Source organism: Monodelphis domestica, chromosome 5, assembly GCF_027887165.1.
Source record: "Monodelphis domestica isolate mMonDom1 chromosome 5, mMonDom1.pri, whole genome shotgun sequence".
In the NCBI taxonomy this organism is placed as follows: domain Eukaryota; kingdom Metazoa; phylum Chordata; class Mammalia; order Didelphimorphia; family Didelphidae; genus Monodelphis; species Monodelphis domestica.
In genome coordinates, this window is record NC_077231.1 from 226,479,396 (window position 1) to 226,496,919 (window position 17,524).

The window sequence follows — 17,524 nt, forward strand, 5'->3', positions numbered from 1 at the left end:
CTCCATGATTCGTGTTCTTTCCCTCCTCTCCTCCCTCCCCATCTCCCGTAGCCAATGCGCAATTCCATTGGGTTTTACAAGTATCATTGATCAAGACCCATTTCCGTATTATTAATCTTAGCCCTCTTTCTGCTCCCACTCCTTCATTATCCTCACCTCTCTCCCTTCTCGCAGAGGATGGTGTCTGGGGTGACTGGTCCCCTTGGTCTGAATGCTCGGAGCCATGCAGGGGGGTTGTGGCTAGACACCGGGTCTGCCACCCACCCCAAAATGGCGGCCGGACCTGTGCCACATTGCCTGGAGGTCCCCACAGCACCCTGCAGACTAGTGAGTGCCCACCTAAGGGACAGGGAGGTGCCAGTGGGATAATGGATGGAGTTAAGACATGGAGGGCATTATAGTAAGAGGACTGAGCTTTTGCTTAGGAGACCTGGGCTCAAAATCTAGCTCTGATACTGATTAATTCTGACCAACAGCAAATGACTTAAGCTATTTCTTTAATTGCAAATGGGGATAAAAATACTGGGCTAGGAGAAGCCAGGTGACCCAGTGGAGAGAGAACCAGGCCTGGAAATAGGAAGTTCTGGGTTCAAAATTGGCCTCAGACACTTCCTAGCTGAGTGACCCTGGGCAAGTCACTTAACCCCAATGGCCTAGTTATTACTGCTTTTCTGCTTCAAACCAGTGCTTAGTATTGATTCTAAGATGGAAGGTCATTATTAAACATTTTTTTTAAACTAACTCTCCTCTAGATTCCTTATGAGGAATCCACTATAGAAATATGGATTATTATAATTATTATCATTTTTATGGGACATTTAACTGGGAGAAAGGGCACGTGTTCCTTGGTGTTTTTCCATCCTCAATGGCTTCTTATTTTTGCTTTTGACCAGAGACCTGCTCACAGGATGGCTGCCCCAATGTCACCTCATGCCCAGGAGAGCTGGTGCTCCAGCCCTGTGCCCCTTGCCCTCTCACCTGTGCTGACATCTCTAGCCAGGCCAAGTGCCCACCTGAGCAGCCCTGCAGCCCAGGTACTGTGACCAAGGGCCAGGGACTTGGGGCACTTCATCCTGCTCTCTGGCCCTTGTCTTCAGGCTCCTTCTGTGCCTACCCATCCCTCAGGTTGTTGGTGCCCCGAAGGACAGGTGCTGGGCATGGAGGGACGGTGTGTGTGGCCCCGGCAGTGCCCTTGCTTGGTGGAAGGTGCTCGCTATTGGCCAGGGCAGCGGGTCAAGATCAATTGCCGGCTCTGTACGTGTCAGGGTGGCCGGCTACGTCGATGCCAGCTTAATCCTGATTGTGCAGGTGAGACGGGCCCAGAATGATTGCTCCCTGTGCCACTGCTGACCCCTCACCTCAGGGCCCCTAAGGCCATTGGGAACCTGGCGCCTCTCCCATCACCCTGGGATTTCCTCGTAGGACCCTCTACCCTAGAATCCAAAGCATTCTCCCTTCCCTTGACCCTGGGACCTTCCTTTTCTGACTCCTCCTGATTTTGAGCCCTTTATCCTCACCCCTTGTGAACCAATCCTTAGTGAACTGTGGCTGGTCATCCTGGTCCCCATGGGCTGAGTGTCTGGGCCCCTGTGGGAGCCAGAGCATCCAGTGGTCCTTCCGGAGCCCCAACAACCCCAGCCACCTAGGACGTGGTCAGCAGTGCCGAGGCATCTACCGAAAGGCCAGAAGGTAACCCCTTCCTGTCCAGGTCTATGGCCGTCCTGAAAACATCATACCCCAGGCACCCAGACATTTCCACACCTCCAGATACCGGAACCTTCCAAATGTAGGGAAATCCTGGAGGCGTCCCCTCAAACGCTGGGGCTTCTTTATTGTAATCAAGAGAAATGGTCAGAAAGCAGAGCACATATGAAAGGTAATGAAAATGGACCCAAGAGAAGCAGATGGAACCACATGAGCCAGCAGGGGAAGAATTCCATGGAATTCCAAAGAAGAGCCAAAGGAGAATAAACAAACAAACAAACAAACAAATTAATTAAAAATATATATATGGCCACCCAAAACACAACGCCATCAAGGCACTGGGTTTATAGTATCCACAACTAGGGGAGCTCCCAAATACTAGAACTCAAAAACCAACTTGGGGTCCCATTTCTCTGTCTCCTCCCCCAAAAGGATTATGGGTCTCCTGTTTTAAGTTCATGGTCGCCTGAGATTCCAGCTCAGGGCATGCATTAGTCTATGGACAAATCTCAATAAAGCTGGGGCCAGGCATCATTCTGTCCATCTAAGGCTAAACCTATGCTCCTAGGATGAGAGTGTTTATCTTTAGTCCAGCTTTGATTCTGTTTTGTGGTCCATCAGGAGAAAACCAGAAAGATAAAGAGAGGATCTTTTTAGGCAGAATGGAGTGAGAGGAGGCAGGGCTGAAAGATGGTGAAGGGAAGAGAGAACTCTTGGGCTCGTTTGCATGTTTTGTATTTGGTTCTATTTGCATGCTGTTCCTTCAGGGTCGGCTGGGATCCAGGATGATTTGTTCCTTCTTTCCTGAAACTGGCCCAGAGTCCTTAGGGTAGAGAAGCCCACTCGGCTTTGTGAATCTTTGTCTTTTCCTTTCTTTCCCCAACCAGGTGTCAAACAGAGCCCTGTGAGGAATGTGAGCACCAGGGGGACACACACAGAGTGGGGGAGCGCTGGCGTTGGGGCACATGCCAGGTGTGCCAGTGTCTGCTCAATCACACAGTTCAGTGTTCTCCTTACTGTTCTCTGGGAGCCTGCCCACAGGTGAGGGCAGGGAAAGGCTGGCATTATCTGGGAGGAAGGAGGGAAGAGATGTTTGGGTAGAAACCAGGATGGGGAAAGTGAAGGCTGGCAGGAGGGAAAAAGGGGATGGAGGTCTGGGGTTTGGTGAAGGATGGTTGAAAGGGATGGAGAAGGAGAAGGAGAAGGGGAAGGAAATTTCCTTATCTATAAAAGAAGAAGATTGGAATAGATGGCCCTTGAGGATGGTACAGTGGTAGAGTACTGGACCTGGAGTCAGGAAGGGTCATTCATCTTCCTGAGTTTGAATGTAGCCTCAGACACTTACTAGCTATGTGACTCTGAACAAGTCATTTAACCTTATTTGCCTCCATTTCCTCATCCATAAAAAGAATTGGAGAAGGAAATGACAAACTGCTCCAGTATGTCTGCCAAGATAAACCCCCAAATGGGGTCATGAAGAATTGGGCATGGTTGAAAAACAACGCAACAAGAGCTTCCTTCCAACTTTGCATCTATGATCCTATGAGCCTGGTGGGTTTTAGAGGATTTCCCTATTTTTTCTCCACAGGGTTGGATGCTAGTGGAGGGAAAGGGAGAGTCATGTTGCCACTGTATTCCTATTGGTGAGTTGGACTGGGGTGTAGATGGGGTTATAGAGGAGAATTTGAGGATGGGAGTGAGGTGAGGGTCTGGGAAAGGACTCTGGGTGAAGAGAGCCCTTCTCCCTACCCAGTCCTCAGAGAAGCATTAGAGTATGGATAAGAAAGACTGGCTGGGAACTCTGGAGATCTGGGTTCTATGGAAGAATCCTGGGCAAGGAAGGAAATGTCTACATGTAGCAACTTCTCCCAGACTTAGAACCACTCCCAGATTTCCTTGGCTTCTGGGCTCCCATCATTACTACTCTCATTTTGACTAGAGAAAGACTAGGATCAGAGAGTGCAACTCCTTTCCTTTTCTGCTGAGGGGAATACCACTAGATCCCCCTTTCCATCTTTGCTTGGGAATTCACACCCACAAACCACTGAGGGTTTATTTTGAAAAATAATTGCAGTGGAAAACTAAAGAGGAAAGACATGAGAGAGATCATTCTATAGCATGTACAAAAATTCTGGCTCTCCCCCCCTTCTCGTTCATTTGGATCAGTCTTAGCCCACTTTGTTGGATAAGGTGAGTGTGCAAATCCACAGAATGTTAGCAGTTTGGAGCTTGTCTCTGCCTTAGTGCAAATGTTCTTATTTTGGTCATAGCTTTTCAGGGCAAAGCTTTCTTTCCTTAGCGCTAATTTACAAATTAATGAGATATTTAGTATTTCTATTAATTTAAGAGGAAATGCCAGATATACCCCCTTGACTGACTTAAAACCCAGGCAAAAAATTAGTGAGGAAAAAAAAAAAAACAAGTAGCAGGTAGACAGAGGTGAAGTGGTGATGTGATTATTTTCAAGAATGGGATTTTGTTCCTAAACCTGGTCCAAAAAATTCTAGATAGTTCCAGCTGACTAGCTGTATGACCTTGGACAAGTCATTTACTTCTTTTGACCTCAGTTTTTTCATCTGTAAAATAGGGAAAATAACTTCTCCAGGCTTTTTATGAGAATCTGGTCATGGAAATGACAATGCTTTGAGAAACAGAAACTGTATCCAGGGGCAAAGTTCCCTGAGCATTGGATAGGGCATAGTATAATGGAAAGAACACTAGATTTTGTGAGATCTGAGATTCCTGGGTGATTGTGAATAGGTTTCATCATCTCATTTTTCCCCCATCTGTAAAATATGGGAGTTGGATTAGATGACCTGTAAGGTCCTGTCCAGCTCTAGACGTCTCTGTGTGACCTTAGGACCTGGAGGCCTTGAGATGTCTCCATCCTAATTCTCAGGTTTCTTCTTCCCTGCTAGGAGAGAATAGGACAGCTGTCCCTACGGCCACTCCATCACGTCCACCTAGTCTCCAACCAGAACCTACTCTTCCTACCTACCCATTACCTGCACCTGGAGGTAAAGGCCAGATGCCTTTGTGGGAGAGGCAAGAGGATTTCCAGGGGATGGGAACTAGGGTCAGGCTGCCTGGGATTAGTGTCTGGTTCTTCATGGGAATGCTGAGTATTGAGGATGCTGGAGTGAGTCTGCTTTGGGTTTGGATATTCATGGTGTGACTGCTCCCATGGTCCTTCTCTTGGTTCTCTTGGACTCGCAGTGTGCTTCAGATTAGGGTCTCTCAGTGCTGTGTAGCCCAGACCCCATCATGTCTTCCATTCTGTTCCCCCTTCTCCCTCACTTTCCCCTTTTCCTCTGAATGTTTCTGCCATCTGTCTTATGCCCGATTCTCTCTGGTACCTTTGTGCCAGCCCCCTGGACTTTTCTCCATCCAATAACTCTCCCTTCTCCCAGACCCCTGCTACTCCCCACTGGGCTTGTCAAGACTCCCTACCAGCAGTCTGAGGGCATCATCCGAACATCCTGAACATCCTGCCTGGGCTGGTCGCTTGGGGTCCTTGGTGTTGGGACTGGAGCCTCAGGGCTGGAGTCCCAGTGAAGACGCCTATGCTGAGCTACACATCCAGCCTCCTTTTCTTCAGATAGACTTGCTAAGGCCCCGAAACCTCACTGGTCAGTGGTTCCAGGGAAGGAGGACTGTCCGGAGGGAGGGACAGATCTTAGGGGAAGGACAAGGTCTGAAGAGGGTATAAGAGCAAGGATTGGGGTCACAAGTCCAGAAAGAGGATCCTAGGAGTTGGGGAATGGATGAGGTTGTAAGGGAAGGGGAATAGGCACAGAGGTGGGGGCAGGAGTGGGGGGAGTCTTCTGGGAGAGCATAGAGGGTGGCTGGGGACTTGGATGTTCAGATTTCTCCTTGGTCTCTACAGGTATCATAATCCAGGGTGCTGGCTCCTCTGATGCCTATGTTACCAGTTTTTCACTCCAGTTCAGCATTGATGGGCATCATTGGCATGACTACCATGAGACTCTGCCAGGCATTCTGTCTCCACCCAAGGTACCCTCACTTTAGGTCCTTCATTCCTCACCTACTTTTGGCTTGCTTACCCAGTTAGTTTAACTGCCACCATTCAATTTCTAAAGATTACTGATTCCCTTAAGGGATACGCAGCCAGATGGCAGTTAGATGCCTTGGTGGATTGAGAGCCAAGCCTGGAGATAGGAGGTCTTGAGTTCAAATGTGACCTCAGACACTTCCTAGCTGTGTGATCCCGGGCAAGTCCCTTAATCCCATTGCCTAGCTCTTACTGCTTTTCTGCCTTGGAACCAATACACAGTATTGATTCTAAGATGGGAAATAAGGGTTTAAAAAAAGAGAGAGAGATGCAGCCCTGGTCAAAGCACTGTGGGGAATGATTCTTGTCCTTCAGAACCTTACAATTTATTTACAAATAATATTTGGGTGGGAGATAGGGAGAGGAAAGAAAGGCTAGAAATGGTAAGCAACCAAACAGTGATATAGATAACCTTTGAGTGCTAAAGGACTTCAGAAAAGGAACAAATTACCAAGCACTGGGGTGGCCAGCTAGATAAACATTTATTAAACACCTTCTCTATACAAGTACCCTGATAGGGGTTGGGAATCTACAAATATAAAAATGAAACAATCCAAGGAGAGAGAGCATTAATAATAGGGAGGAGATCAGGGTAGGTTTCATGTAGGATAGAGCACTTGAGCTGGGCTTTGAAGGAAGTTAAAGGGAAGAGGTGAGGAAGAAGTATATTGGAGATGGGGGACAGTTTGTGGAAATGTATGGAGGTGGGAAATGGAATGTGGATTTGAGGAACGATCTCCATACCAGCCTAGTTTGGTTGGAACCTGGAGTTTGTGAAGGGTAGTAATAGGAAAAGAGGGTGAGAGGGTAGGTTGGATTGAAATCATTGAGATCATTATGTGTCGGGTTGAAGAATCTATATTTTATTTGAGAGATAATGAATGGGGAGCCATTAAAAGTTTTCAGAGAGGAGTGAAATTGTCAGACTTGTGCCTTAGGAGTATTATGTGGGCAGCTGTATGGAGAATGGAAAGCAAAGAGACTGGAAACAGAGACTAATTAGAAACTATTCCAATCGTCCAGGGAGCACTGATAAATTAGGGTGGTGATTGTAAATGAATGGAGATAGATGCAAGAAATGATGGGAAATTGAATTGGCCAGATCTCCTAATCTATCGACTGTCTAGCTAGAGTGAAGGAGAGGCAGGAGGCATTGTTGGAATTGGGCACTGGGGATGATGGCACTGCCATCAAAAGGGATAGGGAAATCTGGAAGGAATTTAAGTAGAAAGATTAAGATGAACATTTTGGACATGCTAAATTTGGGATGCCAGTGAACATCCAGGTAGATATGTCCAGCAGACATAGGTTATTGGGAACTGGAGTTCAAGAAATAAATAAGGAATGTGTATATATAGATGTATGTATGTATGTAGGTATGTGTATGTAGAGAGGCAGAGATGTTGCACAATGGATAGAGCTCTGAGCTTGGAGTCAGGAAGACTTGAGTTTAAATCCTGCCTCAGACCCTGAGCAAGTCACTTAATTCTGTTTGCCTTAATCCACTGGAGAAGGAAATGGCAAACTACTCCAGCATCTTTGCAGAGAAAACCCTAAATGGAGTCACAAAGAGTTGGACACAATTGGAATAACTGAACAGCAACAACATGGCTGTATGTATGGGTATATGTGTATGTATACATATACACAGATCTGCTTATGTAATAAGAGGTTGGTTGGCATGATTGATAGAGGGTCAGCCTTTGAGGCAGGAAGAGGAAGGTTCAAGTCCTGCCTCCCAGTACCTTTAGGCAACTTTTGAAGTCTACAAGTTGAAGAACAAGTGATGACTCTCCTTGATAAAGGGAGTTTCCTCAGCCTATACCCATGAGGTCACAGGTTCAATCCCTCTCCAAAAGTATGCATGCATGCATGTGTGTGTAAACTTTCCAGCCTTATTTCATATATTTATATTCCAATTCTAATCTTTTTTTCTGAGCTTCAGGCCCCTATTATCAGTTGCATGCTAGATGTCTCCTGGATTGATATTTACATATAAAATATATGTGTAGGGATAGTTATTATTTCTACGGTTCTCTGTGTGAAGATGATAACAGAACCCACAGGAGTTGCTGAGGTCATTAAGAGAAAGAAGGAAGAGAGTACCATGTCCGGAATGAGGCTTTAGGGGACACCCATGGGTGGGGAGGTGGGAGATGCATAATGAACTAGGAAGAGACCAGCAAAGAGCCATTGAGCAGGCAGGAAGAGTGAGTGATGTCCCAGAAACCCCAGCAGTATAGAGCACCCATGAGGAGAGGCTGATGAGCAGCTCCATAAATTGTAGACAATCAAGGAGGATGAGGACTGGGAAAAGGTCATTGGATTTAGCAGCTGACTGTTGATACAGAGAGGAAAGATGGAATGTCACGCACGAGGAACAGCAAGCAGTTCAGTTTGGCTGCTTTTTCGAGAGCAGAGAGGGAGGGACGTGTAATAAGTCTGTCAAAGTGGGCTGGAGTCAATTCGTGAAGGATTTTTAATGCCAAACAAAAGAGTTGGCGTTTTATAGTAGAGACACTAAGGGGCCAATGGAGCTTTTCTAAAGCAGGGAGTATCATGGTCAGAACTGTGCCCTAGTAAGGAATACCACCTTGGCAGTTGGGTGGAGGATCTAGAGAGAGAGAACTAAGGCTAGGACATCAATTAGGAGCCTATGGCAATAGTTCAGGTGAGAGGTGGTGAGCGTCTCAACCAGGTAGCCATGTGATGGGAAAGATGGGAGAGAGATAATGAGTCTATAAGAATTGGCAACTAATTACCAGGGGAGAGGAGTAACCCTGAGGCTGATAAGCATGATTAACTACAAGGATGGTAGGTATCCTCAACAGAAATAGGGAAGTTGGGAAGAAAGGTAGGTTTGTTGGGAATGGATTTCATTTTGGACATGTTGAATTTGAGATGCCTGTGGGACATCCAGTTAGAAATGGCCAGTCGACAGCTGGTGATGAGCTTGGGACAGAGACTAGGGCTAGATAAATAGATTTATATAGAGATAATTGAACCCATGGGAGCTGCTGAGATCATGGAGGGAGTGAGACGATGGTCTAGTACGGAGCTTTGGGAACACCTATGATTAGGGATTAGGACATGGATAATGACCTATCAAGGAACTCTGTGAAGGAGCAGCCACAGAGAGGAAAGAAGGTCTAGGGGGAATTGGTGGTGAAATGGTATGGAAAGGTCAAGAAGTGCTACTTGGATACCAGGGTATTATTAATATCTTTATTGAAGTCTCCAAGCATGAGGATAGGATGGAGTGATGAGGAAGCCTGGGAGACAGATACTGAAGTCTTTGAGAAAGAGAAGAGTGACCAGTCTATTATGGTAACAAGGATCTGGGTCAAGCGATGCTAAGAGATGGGTGGGATCTCGAGTCCAGGGGTTATGGAGTGATGATGACCAGGGAAGGCCCTGGAAAAGGCAGGAGGAGCAAGGAGCAGGTTGACTTTTCCTACTGACCCCGTGCTTCAGGGTAGAAGAGTCATGAGAAAAGGAGTAATCCAAACTGGAGAAGGTGGCCTGGGGCTGTGATATCTTCCAGAGATTTAGGTTTCTATGAGTGCCAGAAGATAGAATATTCTATGAAGAGGGAATTTATTATTATTATTTTTAATTTTATTATTAGAGTCAGGGGGCCCTATGTCACCTGTGATGGTTCTGAGTGCCTACTCCCCCTTTCTTCACTCTAACAGCTGTTCCCAGGGAACTGGGATGACTCTGCACCTGCAGTGAGGATGTTTGGTCGGGTGGTACAAGCCCAGCATGTCCGAGTATTACCCCATGACTTTCAGCACAGCATCTTCATGAGGGTGGAGCTGTTGGGCTGTGATCCAGGTATGGAGGAGTGTGTATGTGTGTGGGGTGTGGATAGGGGGAAGAATAAGGGAAGAATCCATCATTGACTGGAACCCTAGCAAGGCTTCCTTCCTTATGTCTGTCCTGCAGTTTCCATCCCAATGGTGCCACCATGTCCAGGAAATGAGTTCCTTTGTGCCAATGGTGTGTGTATCTCACCGGAGGCCATATGCAATGGCATTGGAGACTGTGGAGATGGCTCTGATGAAGAGGACTGTGCCACCTTCCTTTCAAGTACTGTCAGGTATAGTGTGGGCACTGTGATCCCTCCCAACCACAGGAATTTCCAGGGATGGCACAGGCACTGCCACTCTGCCCATTGGCATTGCGAGGTCTCTGTGGACTTTAAGTTATCAAGCTGTTGAATACAGTGAATACAAGATGGACAGGATATCTCTAGAGGGCTCTTTAGAAATCTTGTAGGTCAATCCTCCTTGCTATAGATGAGGACTCTCTATAATATCTAGGGCTTTTGTTCGATTCTTGGAAACAGTGACCATTCTCTATCCATCTCCCATGGATGGAGTCCTGCCATATTGCCTGGGGCACAGTTCATAGGAAAAAGAATGGAGGACTCTAAGATGGAGGCTGTGGACTAGAAGGTCTGATTCGAGGTTCCTTAATTCCTTTCAGACCCAGAGATCAAACCACATCAGTTTTTCCTGCCCACCTCCTGCAACCCACTCCTTGGACAAAGGAGGTGAGAAGTCAAAAAGCTAGAGGTAATGATGGGGACAGTGTGAGAAAGAGAAGGGAAGAATGTTCTCATGTAGCCTCCTGTGCCCATCCATATTCCTCTCCTCCAGGAAGCTTTCCTTGGTTAGCTCTTCCTGATCACCTCTTTACCTGTCTCTACTCTGCTCTACAGTCACTGATAGCTGAGGCAGCTGGTAATACAATGGCTAGAGCATTGGGCCTGGAGTCAGGAAGACCTGAATTCAGATCCAGCCTTAGATACCTACCAGCTTTGTGACACTGGGGAAGTCATTTCACTTCTCTTTCTCAGATTCTTCAACTGGAAAATGGGAATGATAATAATAGCACCTACCTTCCAGGGTTGTTGCGAGGATCAAATAAGATAATATTAGTAAGACAGTACAGTGCCTGGAACACAGTAGATGATATGTAAATATTTCTCTTTTCCTCCCAGGCTTGAGCTAAGATCATAGATTCATAGTTAGAGCCAGAAAGCAAGCAACAGGTGATCTAGCCCATCGCCCTCATTTTACATGTGAGGAAAGTGGGGCTCAGAGCGGCTGACTTCCTCCAAGGTCACCAGGTCACACAGATAGCCTGCATCCTCCCCCAGGATGCTGCCTCAGCAGAACAATCTCGGTCCCAATGTCCCTACTTCTCTGCCTACATCTCTACTCCCTCAGCTCCAATTGGCTTCCTCTGGCCTTCCTTCTTCTAGCTCTGTCCTTCTGTATATCCTGTCAGCTGCTGGGCTCTTCTTCAAGTCTCTCTCCTGGACTCACCGGAACTGACTTTTCAAGGTCACCCAGAGGCATGTCCCATCATCCTTCATCCTGTCTACATTGTTTTCTTTCTGACTCATCCCAGGGACTGCGAGGAGCTTTCTAAAGAGATCATCTGGCATGACTGCATCTTTTACAGTTAATTTAACCCAGGGGTGTGCTGGTAAATGTTTAACAACCAGCCTTCTGAAGATGAGAGACACACTTTTAAGTTTAAGCTGTATTGTTAACATCTTCTCCATCACTTTCTTCAATATGAACAATTGACAAAGAAATAAGCCAAGCTCTGATTTGTAGTGTTTTGCTGGATCTGGAAGAGTAAATGCTTATACTGAAAATTTAACAGTCACATCTTGGGAGCTTCTTGGAAATGGTCCCAGCACACCCCAGTGCCTCCTTGTGGTCTCTTCTGTTTTTAGGTCCTGGATTTCCTCCCTCCCTCCCTCCCTCCCTCCCTCCCTCCCTCCCTTCCTTCCTTCCTTCCTTCCTTCCTTCCTTCCTTCCTTCCTTCCTTCCTTCCTTCCTTCCTTCTTCCTTCCTTCCTTCCTTCCTTCCTTCCTTCCTTCCTTCCTTCCTTCCTTCCTTCCTCCCTTCCTTCCTTCCTTCCTTCCTTCCTTCCTTCCTTCCTTCCTTCCTTCCTTCCTTCCTTCCTTCCTTCCTTCCTTCCCTCTTTCCCTCTTTCCTTCCTTCTCTACCTTTCTTCTCTTCTTCTTTCCCTTCCTGAGGGGAGCTTGCAGTTTGGCTCAGGAGACAAGATCACAGATTGATTACAGAACTATAAAAGGCCTTAGAAATCCCTTGGATCAGCCTCCTTGGTTTATAAATAAGGAAATGACTTGCCCAAAGTTACAGAGGCAATAAGTCATAGATCCAGAACCCAAATCAGGTTGTCTGGTTTCAGGTGCAAAGTTCTCTCCTATCTATTTAAGCATCTAAACACACACAGAAACAGGTGTACATACACAGGACATATATAAAGCTATAGACACACACATATATAAATACATACATTAAATTCACATGAACATATGTAGATATAAACTTATGCAGTGCAATATATGTCTGCATATACATATATGGATATGTGTGAGCATATACATAGACATACCTAAACACATATATCTATATACATATATATATATCACCCTAAGGTGGTGCAGTGGATTGAGTGTGGGGCCTGGTGTCAAGAAGATCTGAGTGCAAATACAGTCTTAGATGCTTACTAGCTTTGTGACCCTAGACAAGTCACTCCTGATTGCCTCAGTTTCCTCATCTGTAAAATGAACTGGAGGAGGAAATGACAAACCATTCTAGTATCTTTGCCCAGAAAAACCCAGATGAAGTCATGAAGAGTCAAACACAAGTGAAATGACTGAATAAGAACAACAACCACATCTGCTTGTGTGTGTGTGTGTGTGTGTGTGTGTGTGTGTGTATTTTAGTGTTGAAAAGGTAGTAGAGAAGTATAAAACTCGTTCAGAGGAGGAAGAATCTAGATCCTGGGGGACAGCAGACCTTGGGCTCCCTAATTTTCCTGGGCCCCCCACCCCAAGGGCAGAGTGTCTGCCCGTCAGAGGTGGCCCGAGGCAGTGTTGTTGCCTGACTCAAGTTGGATACTTTTCACACATTTGCCAGGTCGGTGACAGAAGCATCCATGAATATGTAAGAAGGGAAAGTGGCCGGGCAGGGGGTGAAGCTGATGATGAGACAGGGAGGATGCTCCCTGGAGCCTCTGATTGGAAAAGGAGTGGTGGAGACACCCCAGCTCCAGGACACGTGGGCAGTGGGAGAACTGGAGTCAGCCGGGGTTTGGGGTTGAACTCTTTTTCTTTCTAGGGTCCCCTGGATCCTGAAGCCTGGCGTCCTGGACAGGGGTCACCCATCGCCCCGCTAGGTAATAATGACTTCTAACTTGTGTCAGAGTGGTTTCTAAAAAAAGACTTCAAATACTTTATTCCTTTTGTTTATGACATGATCTTCATTCCCAAATCCATCTTCCCCCACATTCCTTCAGGAAATTCTCTTTCCTATAAAAGACTAGAAACAAAGGGGAAGGGGAAAAGCATTTCTGATGCTTTGTTGGTCCAAGTGATTGACATACAAGATTTCATTCACTTTTCACCATAGTCCTGTGGGATAGATGCCTCTGTTACCCTCATTTTTATAGAAGAAAATGAGAGAAGTTATGTTGCATAGACTCACATAGCTCCTAAAAGTCTGAGGTTGGATTTGAACCCAGGCCTTCCTGAATCCAGGTTTGGTGCCTCCATTCTTTGGGTACCAGGGGAAAGGGTAAGGCATAAATTAAGACAAAAACTTGGGGAAATATCTCCTTTCTTCTGTTGAAACAAGCCTGTCATTCAAACTCCTCTGGGTACCAAATCCCATAAATTAAAAAAAAAAATTTTTAAAAACTCTTTGGAAGGTAAGGCCTTACCTAATAGACTCCACTCCCACCCAGTTTGCCTATTTCTATGTCAGACTGTATGATAGGAAAGAAGCTGAGATATGATTTATTTACCTTATAGAAAGGAAATAACCCACCACCACAATAATACTAATAGTGTATGCATATAGTGTTCTAAGGAAGCCCTTTACAATTATTATCTTATTTTATTTAACACAACAACCTGGGGAGGAATGTGTTATTATTATCCTCATTTTATAGATGAGGAAACTGAGGCAAATAAGTAAAGTGATTTGTCCAAGGTCAAACAGCCTATACGTATCTGAGATTAAATTTGAATTCAGATCTTCCTAATTCCAGACTAGTGTTCTAGCCTTTGAGCAATCTAGCTACCAAACCAGTGGCCTTCTTCCTTGTGTGTAAGCATTTCCTTGTAGAGATTCCAGCCCAGCAAAACTCTGGTCTTTGTTTACCACTGGGACAGAACCAGGCCTCCCAGAGGGCACTTTTCCAGCCTCTGAATCTCCCTACCTGAGTACAAAGGAGGAACCATTGCTTGAACCCCTCACCTCCTTCCCACCCACGGCACAGATTCTTCAGCCAGAAATTGCAGCAGTGACTGATCTCACCCCACATCCGTTGCCTGCCATAGGTAATAATAATCCCTGATGATGGCCGTAGACATCGTGATAACCATGGCTCAAGTTTGTGTTTAAGAAGCTCTTTCAGAGACATAATCTCATTCATTCATCACAATAAGCAGTGTGTAGGCATTATTCCAATTCCTTAGGGGAGGAAATGGAGGCTCTGAGAAGTTAGATGACTTGTCCAAAGTCTCACAGTTGGTAAGTGGCAAAGCCAAGACTAGAACCTGGGATTCCTGACTCCTGATGCCAGGACCCCACCTGCTCCAAGATGACAAGGTGGGAGGAAGGGTGAAGATGGGGACAAGCTGGGCACCTGACCTGCCTGAGACCTTGGATGGAGGATGGGGAAGGGAACTAGAGATTCAGGGAGGGTGGGAGCAAGTGGCCTCTGTTCTAAGAGTGAGTGGGATTGACACGATGCTCACAGGTTCAAGCACTCCCCAGTGGCCTCCCTTCCCTCCAGTACTGTGCAGCCCGGACCAAGTTCCTTGTGAGTTCCTTGGTTGTGTGGACCCCAAGCAGGTGTGTGATGGGCAAGAGGACTGTCTCGATGGCTCTGATGAACAGCACTGTGGTGAGCATGGAAGACTGGGGGGCAAGGGCTGGGACTTGGGAACAGGCAGAAAATAATTTTTTTTCAAAACCTCAGACCCCATGACTAGTACTAGACGGCAGACTCCCTGAAGGTAGGTACCATGGCTTATCTGCACATAGTAGGCACTTAAATGATTATTGAATCAATGAATGCATTTGTAGGCTAGTGTAGGGTTGGGAAGGAAGGTCAGAAGTTATTTTCCCATTTTTGCCTTTCAGAGATAGAGGATGGCAAATGATCCAGATTGGGACAGGCTAGCTAGATAAAAAGAAGCCACATGTGGAAGGGGTTTGGCAAACTGGCTTATAAAATGTCTCCAGGATAACGATGATAATAACTAACATTTACATAATGCCTACTATGTGTCAAGGGTGTTACAGTTATCATCTCATTTTATTTTCACAACGACCCTGGGAATCAGGGACTACTATTATCCCTACTTTACAAATTAGGAAACTAAGATAAAGAGTTTAAATGACTTGTTCAGGGTCAACAGCTCGTTAATGTCTATGGCCAGATTTGAATTCTTCTTGACTCAATTATTCATTGAATGAAGCCCTTTTCCCCAGATGCTCTGTACCATAGCAGATTTTGAGAAAGCCTGGAAGGTGAAAGGGTTAACCATAGTCATAAGATATTCAGGGAAGCTCTCCTAAAACAATAGACTCGATGAGTGTTAGTCCTGGAAGGGACCAGAGAGGTATGATGAAAACAGTTCTAGATTTGATGTAAGAAGTCTGATGATTGAATTACAGCTGTAGCTCTTATTTACTATCTGGCTTGGGACAAGTCATTTGAACCCAATTCAATTCCATATTTCCCAAGTGCCTCCTTAGGTGGAAGTCGGTGACAAAATTCAAATAGTTTCTGCTCTCAGGGAGCTTATATTCTACTGGAGGGAACCCAAAATGTACACAGAGAAGCCTTTGCCTAGAATATACAAAGATTAATGAGATCGTTTCTGCCTGAGCTTTGAAGCTAGAAATTCTCAGAGACCCAAGTGAGAGGGGAGTCCTTTCCAGGTGTAAGGGACAGGTGGCTTGTGTAAAGACAAAGAGGTGGGAGCCAGATGATCAGGTACAGGGAATAAATAACTAGCCAGCAGGCCAGTTTGACCACAATGGAGAACATGCGAGAGAAGCATACAGTGAAATAAGATGCTCAATGTAGGTGGGAGCTGTACTGTGAAGGGCTTTAATTTCTAGGCTAAGAATGTTGTATTTAATATTAGAAGCTATTAAAGATTAAAGCTACTTTAATGACTATGAAGCCATTGGAGATGCTTGAGGAAGGGAGTGACCTGGATAGATTTATGTTTTAGGAATATTAATTTGGAGCTATATGGAAGATAGATGGGAAAGGAGAGAGCCTGGAGATGGGAAGACCAAGTAGGAGGCTATTACAATAGTCCAGTCCAGTCCAGTGATGAAGGTCTGACCTAGGGCAAATGTGAGTAGAGAGAAGGGGGAAAGATGCAAGCCAGAACCAATGATACTTGGCACCTGGCAGGCTTTGGGGAAGGAGGCCAATATACATGGAAAAGTTATGGGGTGACTCTAAGGCTATAAATCTGGGTGAGCAGAAGAATGGACAAGACCTCAGCAGAAGGGGAAAAATTTGGAGTAGGGACAGGTTTTGGGAAAAAAGAAAATGAATTTCGTTTTGGACATGTTAACTTTGACATGCCTAAGGAGGATCTGAGTGGAGATAATCTAGTAGATCTTTGATGTGGGACTAAAATTCAGGAAATTCAGGTAAGATATTTGGACTTGGAAGACACTTGCATAGGGATGATGATAGAAGTTACTAAGGAAGAGTGTAGAGAGAATAGAAGAGGGTCTAGAAGAGAGCCTTGGTGGGGAGTCTGGGGAGACCACACTTGAAAAATGGGAGCAGGATGATGTTCCAGCAGAGAAGACCAAGAAGAGCAGGCAGAGAGGTAGAAGGAGGACTTCAACAACAACAACAACAGCAACAGCAACAACAACAACTCTAAAGAAGATGAGGAAAGGAGAGAGCATTCAGGGAAATCAGGATGTCAAAAGAGATCTAACAGAATGACAACTGAGAAAAAAAAGTCATTGGAGTTAGCATTTAAGACATTATTGTTAACTTTGGAAAGGAATTTAAGGGAGTCAGAAGCCCAATCGTAAGAGATTAATTAAGAAGTGGATGGGAGGCTTCCAAATCTATCTAAATCTTTTGGCTTTCATGGGACAATAGAAAAATGCTAGATTTATAGTCAGAGGACCTGGCTTTGAATCCCAGCTCTGACACTTATTCTCCATGTGACCTTGAGCAAGTCTTTATTTCTCAGGGCCATCTGTCAAATGAAGGGTTGGACTAGATGACTTCTTAAGTCCCAGTTTTAAACTCCTGATTATCTTTTTTTAAACCATGAGAGGAAACTGAGGTTCTGAGAAGTCATAGCAACCAGCGTCCAGAGGATGGCAGCAGAAAGCCATAAGCAGAGTTTACTGCTCAGGTCAAGATCTTTTTCTTTTCATTAGACTGAAGCCAGTATAGGGGAGTTACCCAGATAAGTTATTTCTCAACCAATAGGAAGGTCAAGTCTGAGGAGAGGATTTGGGCTTCCCAGAAGACAAAAAGGGCAGCCCTGAAAGGCAGAGCATTGTCTGTGTAGGATGGAGGATGCTGGAGTGTAAACCTGAGATGCCGAGTGGTCATCTGTTGTAGCCACCTTTTCACCTTAGTCCTCTCTCATCTGGTAACTCGAGGGGAAAACCTTTCTGGGTCCTTATA

The 17,524-nt window shown here is 45.6% G+C and overlaps 1 protein-coding gene across 1 annotated transcript in view; it reads left to right on the forward strand.

The window, feature by feature from the left end:
* SSPOP (SCO-spondin) overlaps positions 1-17,524 on the forward strand; it is a 106,353-nt gene that overhangs the window by 27,186 nt on the left and 61,643 nt on the right. The window contains exons 33-45 of the mRNA XM_056800664.1: positions 175-327; positions 894-1,034; positions 1,126-1,308; positions 1,539-1,689; positions 2,592-2,745; positions 3,293-3,347; positions 4,623-4,721; positions 5,115-5,333; positions 5,591-5,718; positions 9,472-9,613; positions 9,725-9,878; positions 10,268-10,580; positions 14,404-14,740. Of these exons, the coding sequence (XP_056656642.1) occupies positions 175-327; positions 894-1,034; positions 1,126-1,308; positions 1,539-1,689; positions 2,592-2,745; positions 3,293-3,347; positions 4,623-4,721; positions 5,115-5,333; positions 5,591-5,718; positions 9,472-9,613; positions 9,725-9,878; positions 10,268-10,580; positions 14,404-14,740 (2,229 nt within the window). The remainder of the gene's footprint in view (positions 1-174; positions 328-893; positions 1,035-1,125; positions 1,309-1,538; positions 1,690-2,591; positions 2,746-3,292; positions 3,348-4,622; positions 4,722-5,114; positions 5,334-5,590; positions 5,719-9,471; positions 9,614-9,724; positions 9,879-10,267; positions 10,581-14,403; positions 14,741-17,524) is intronic.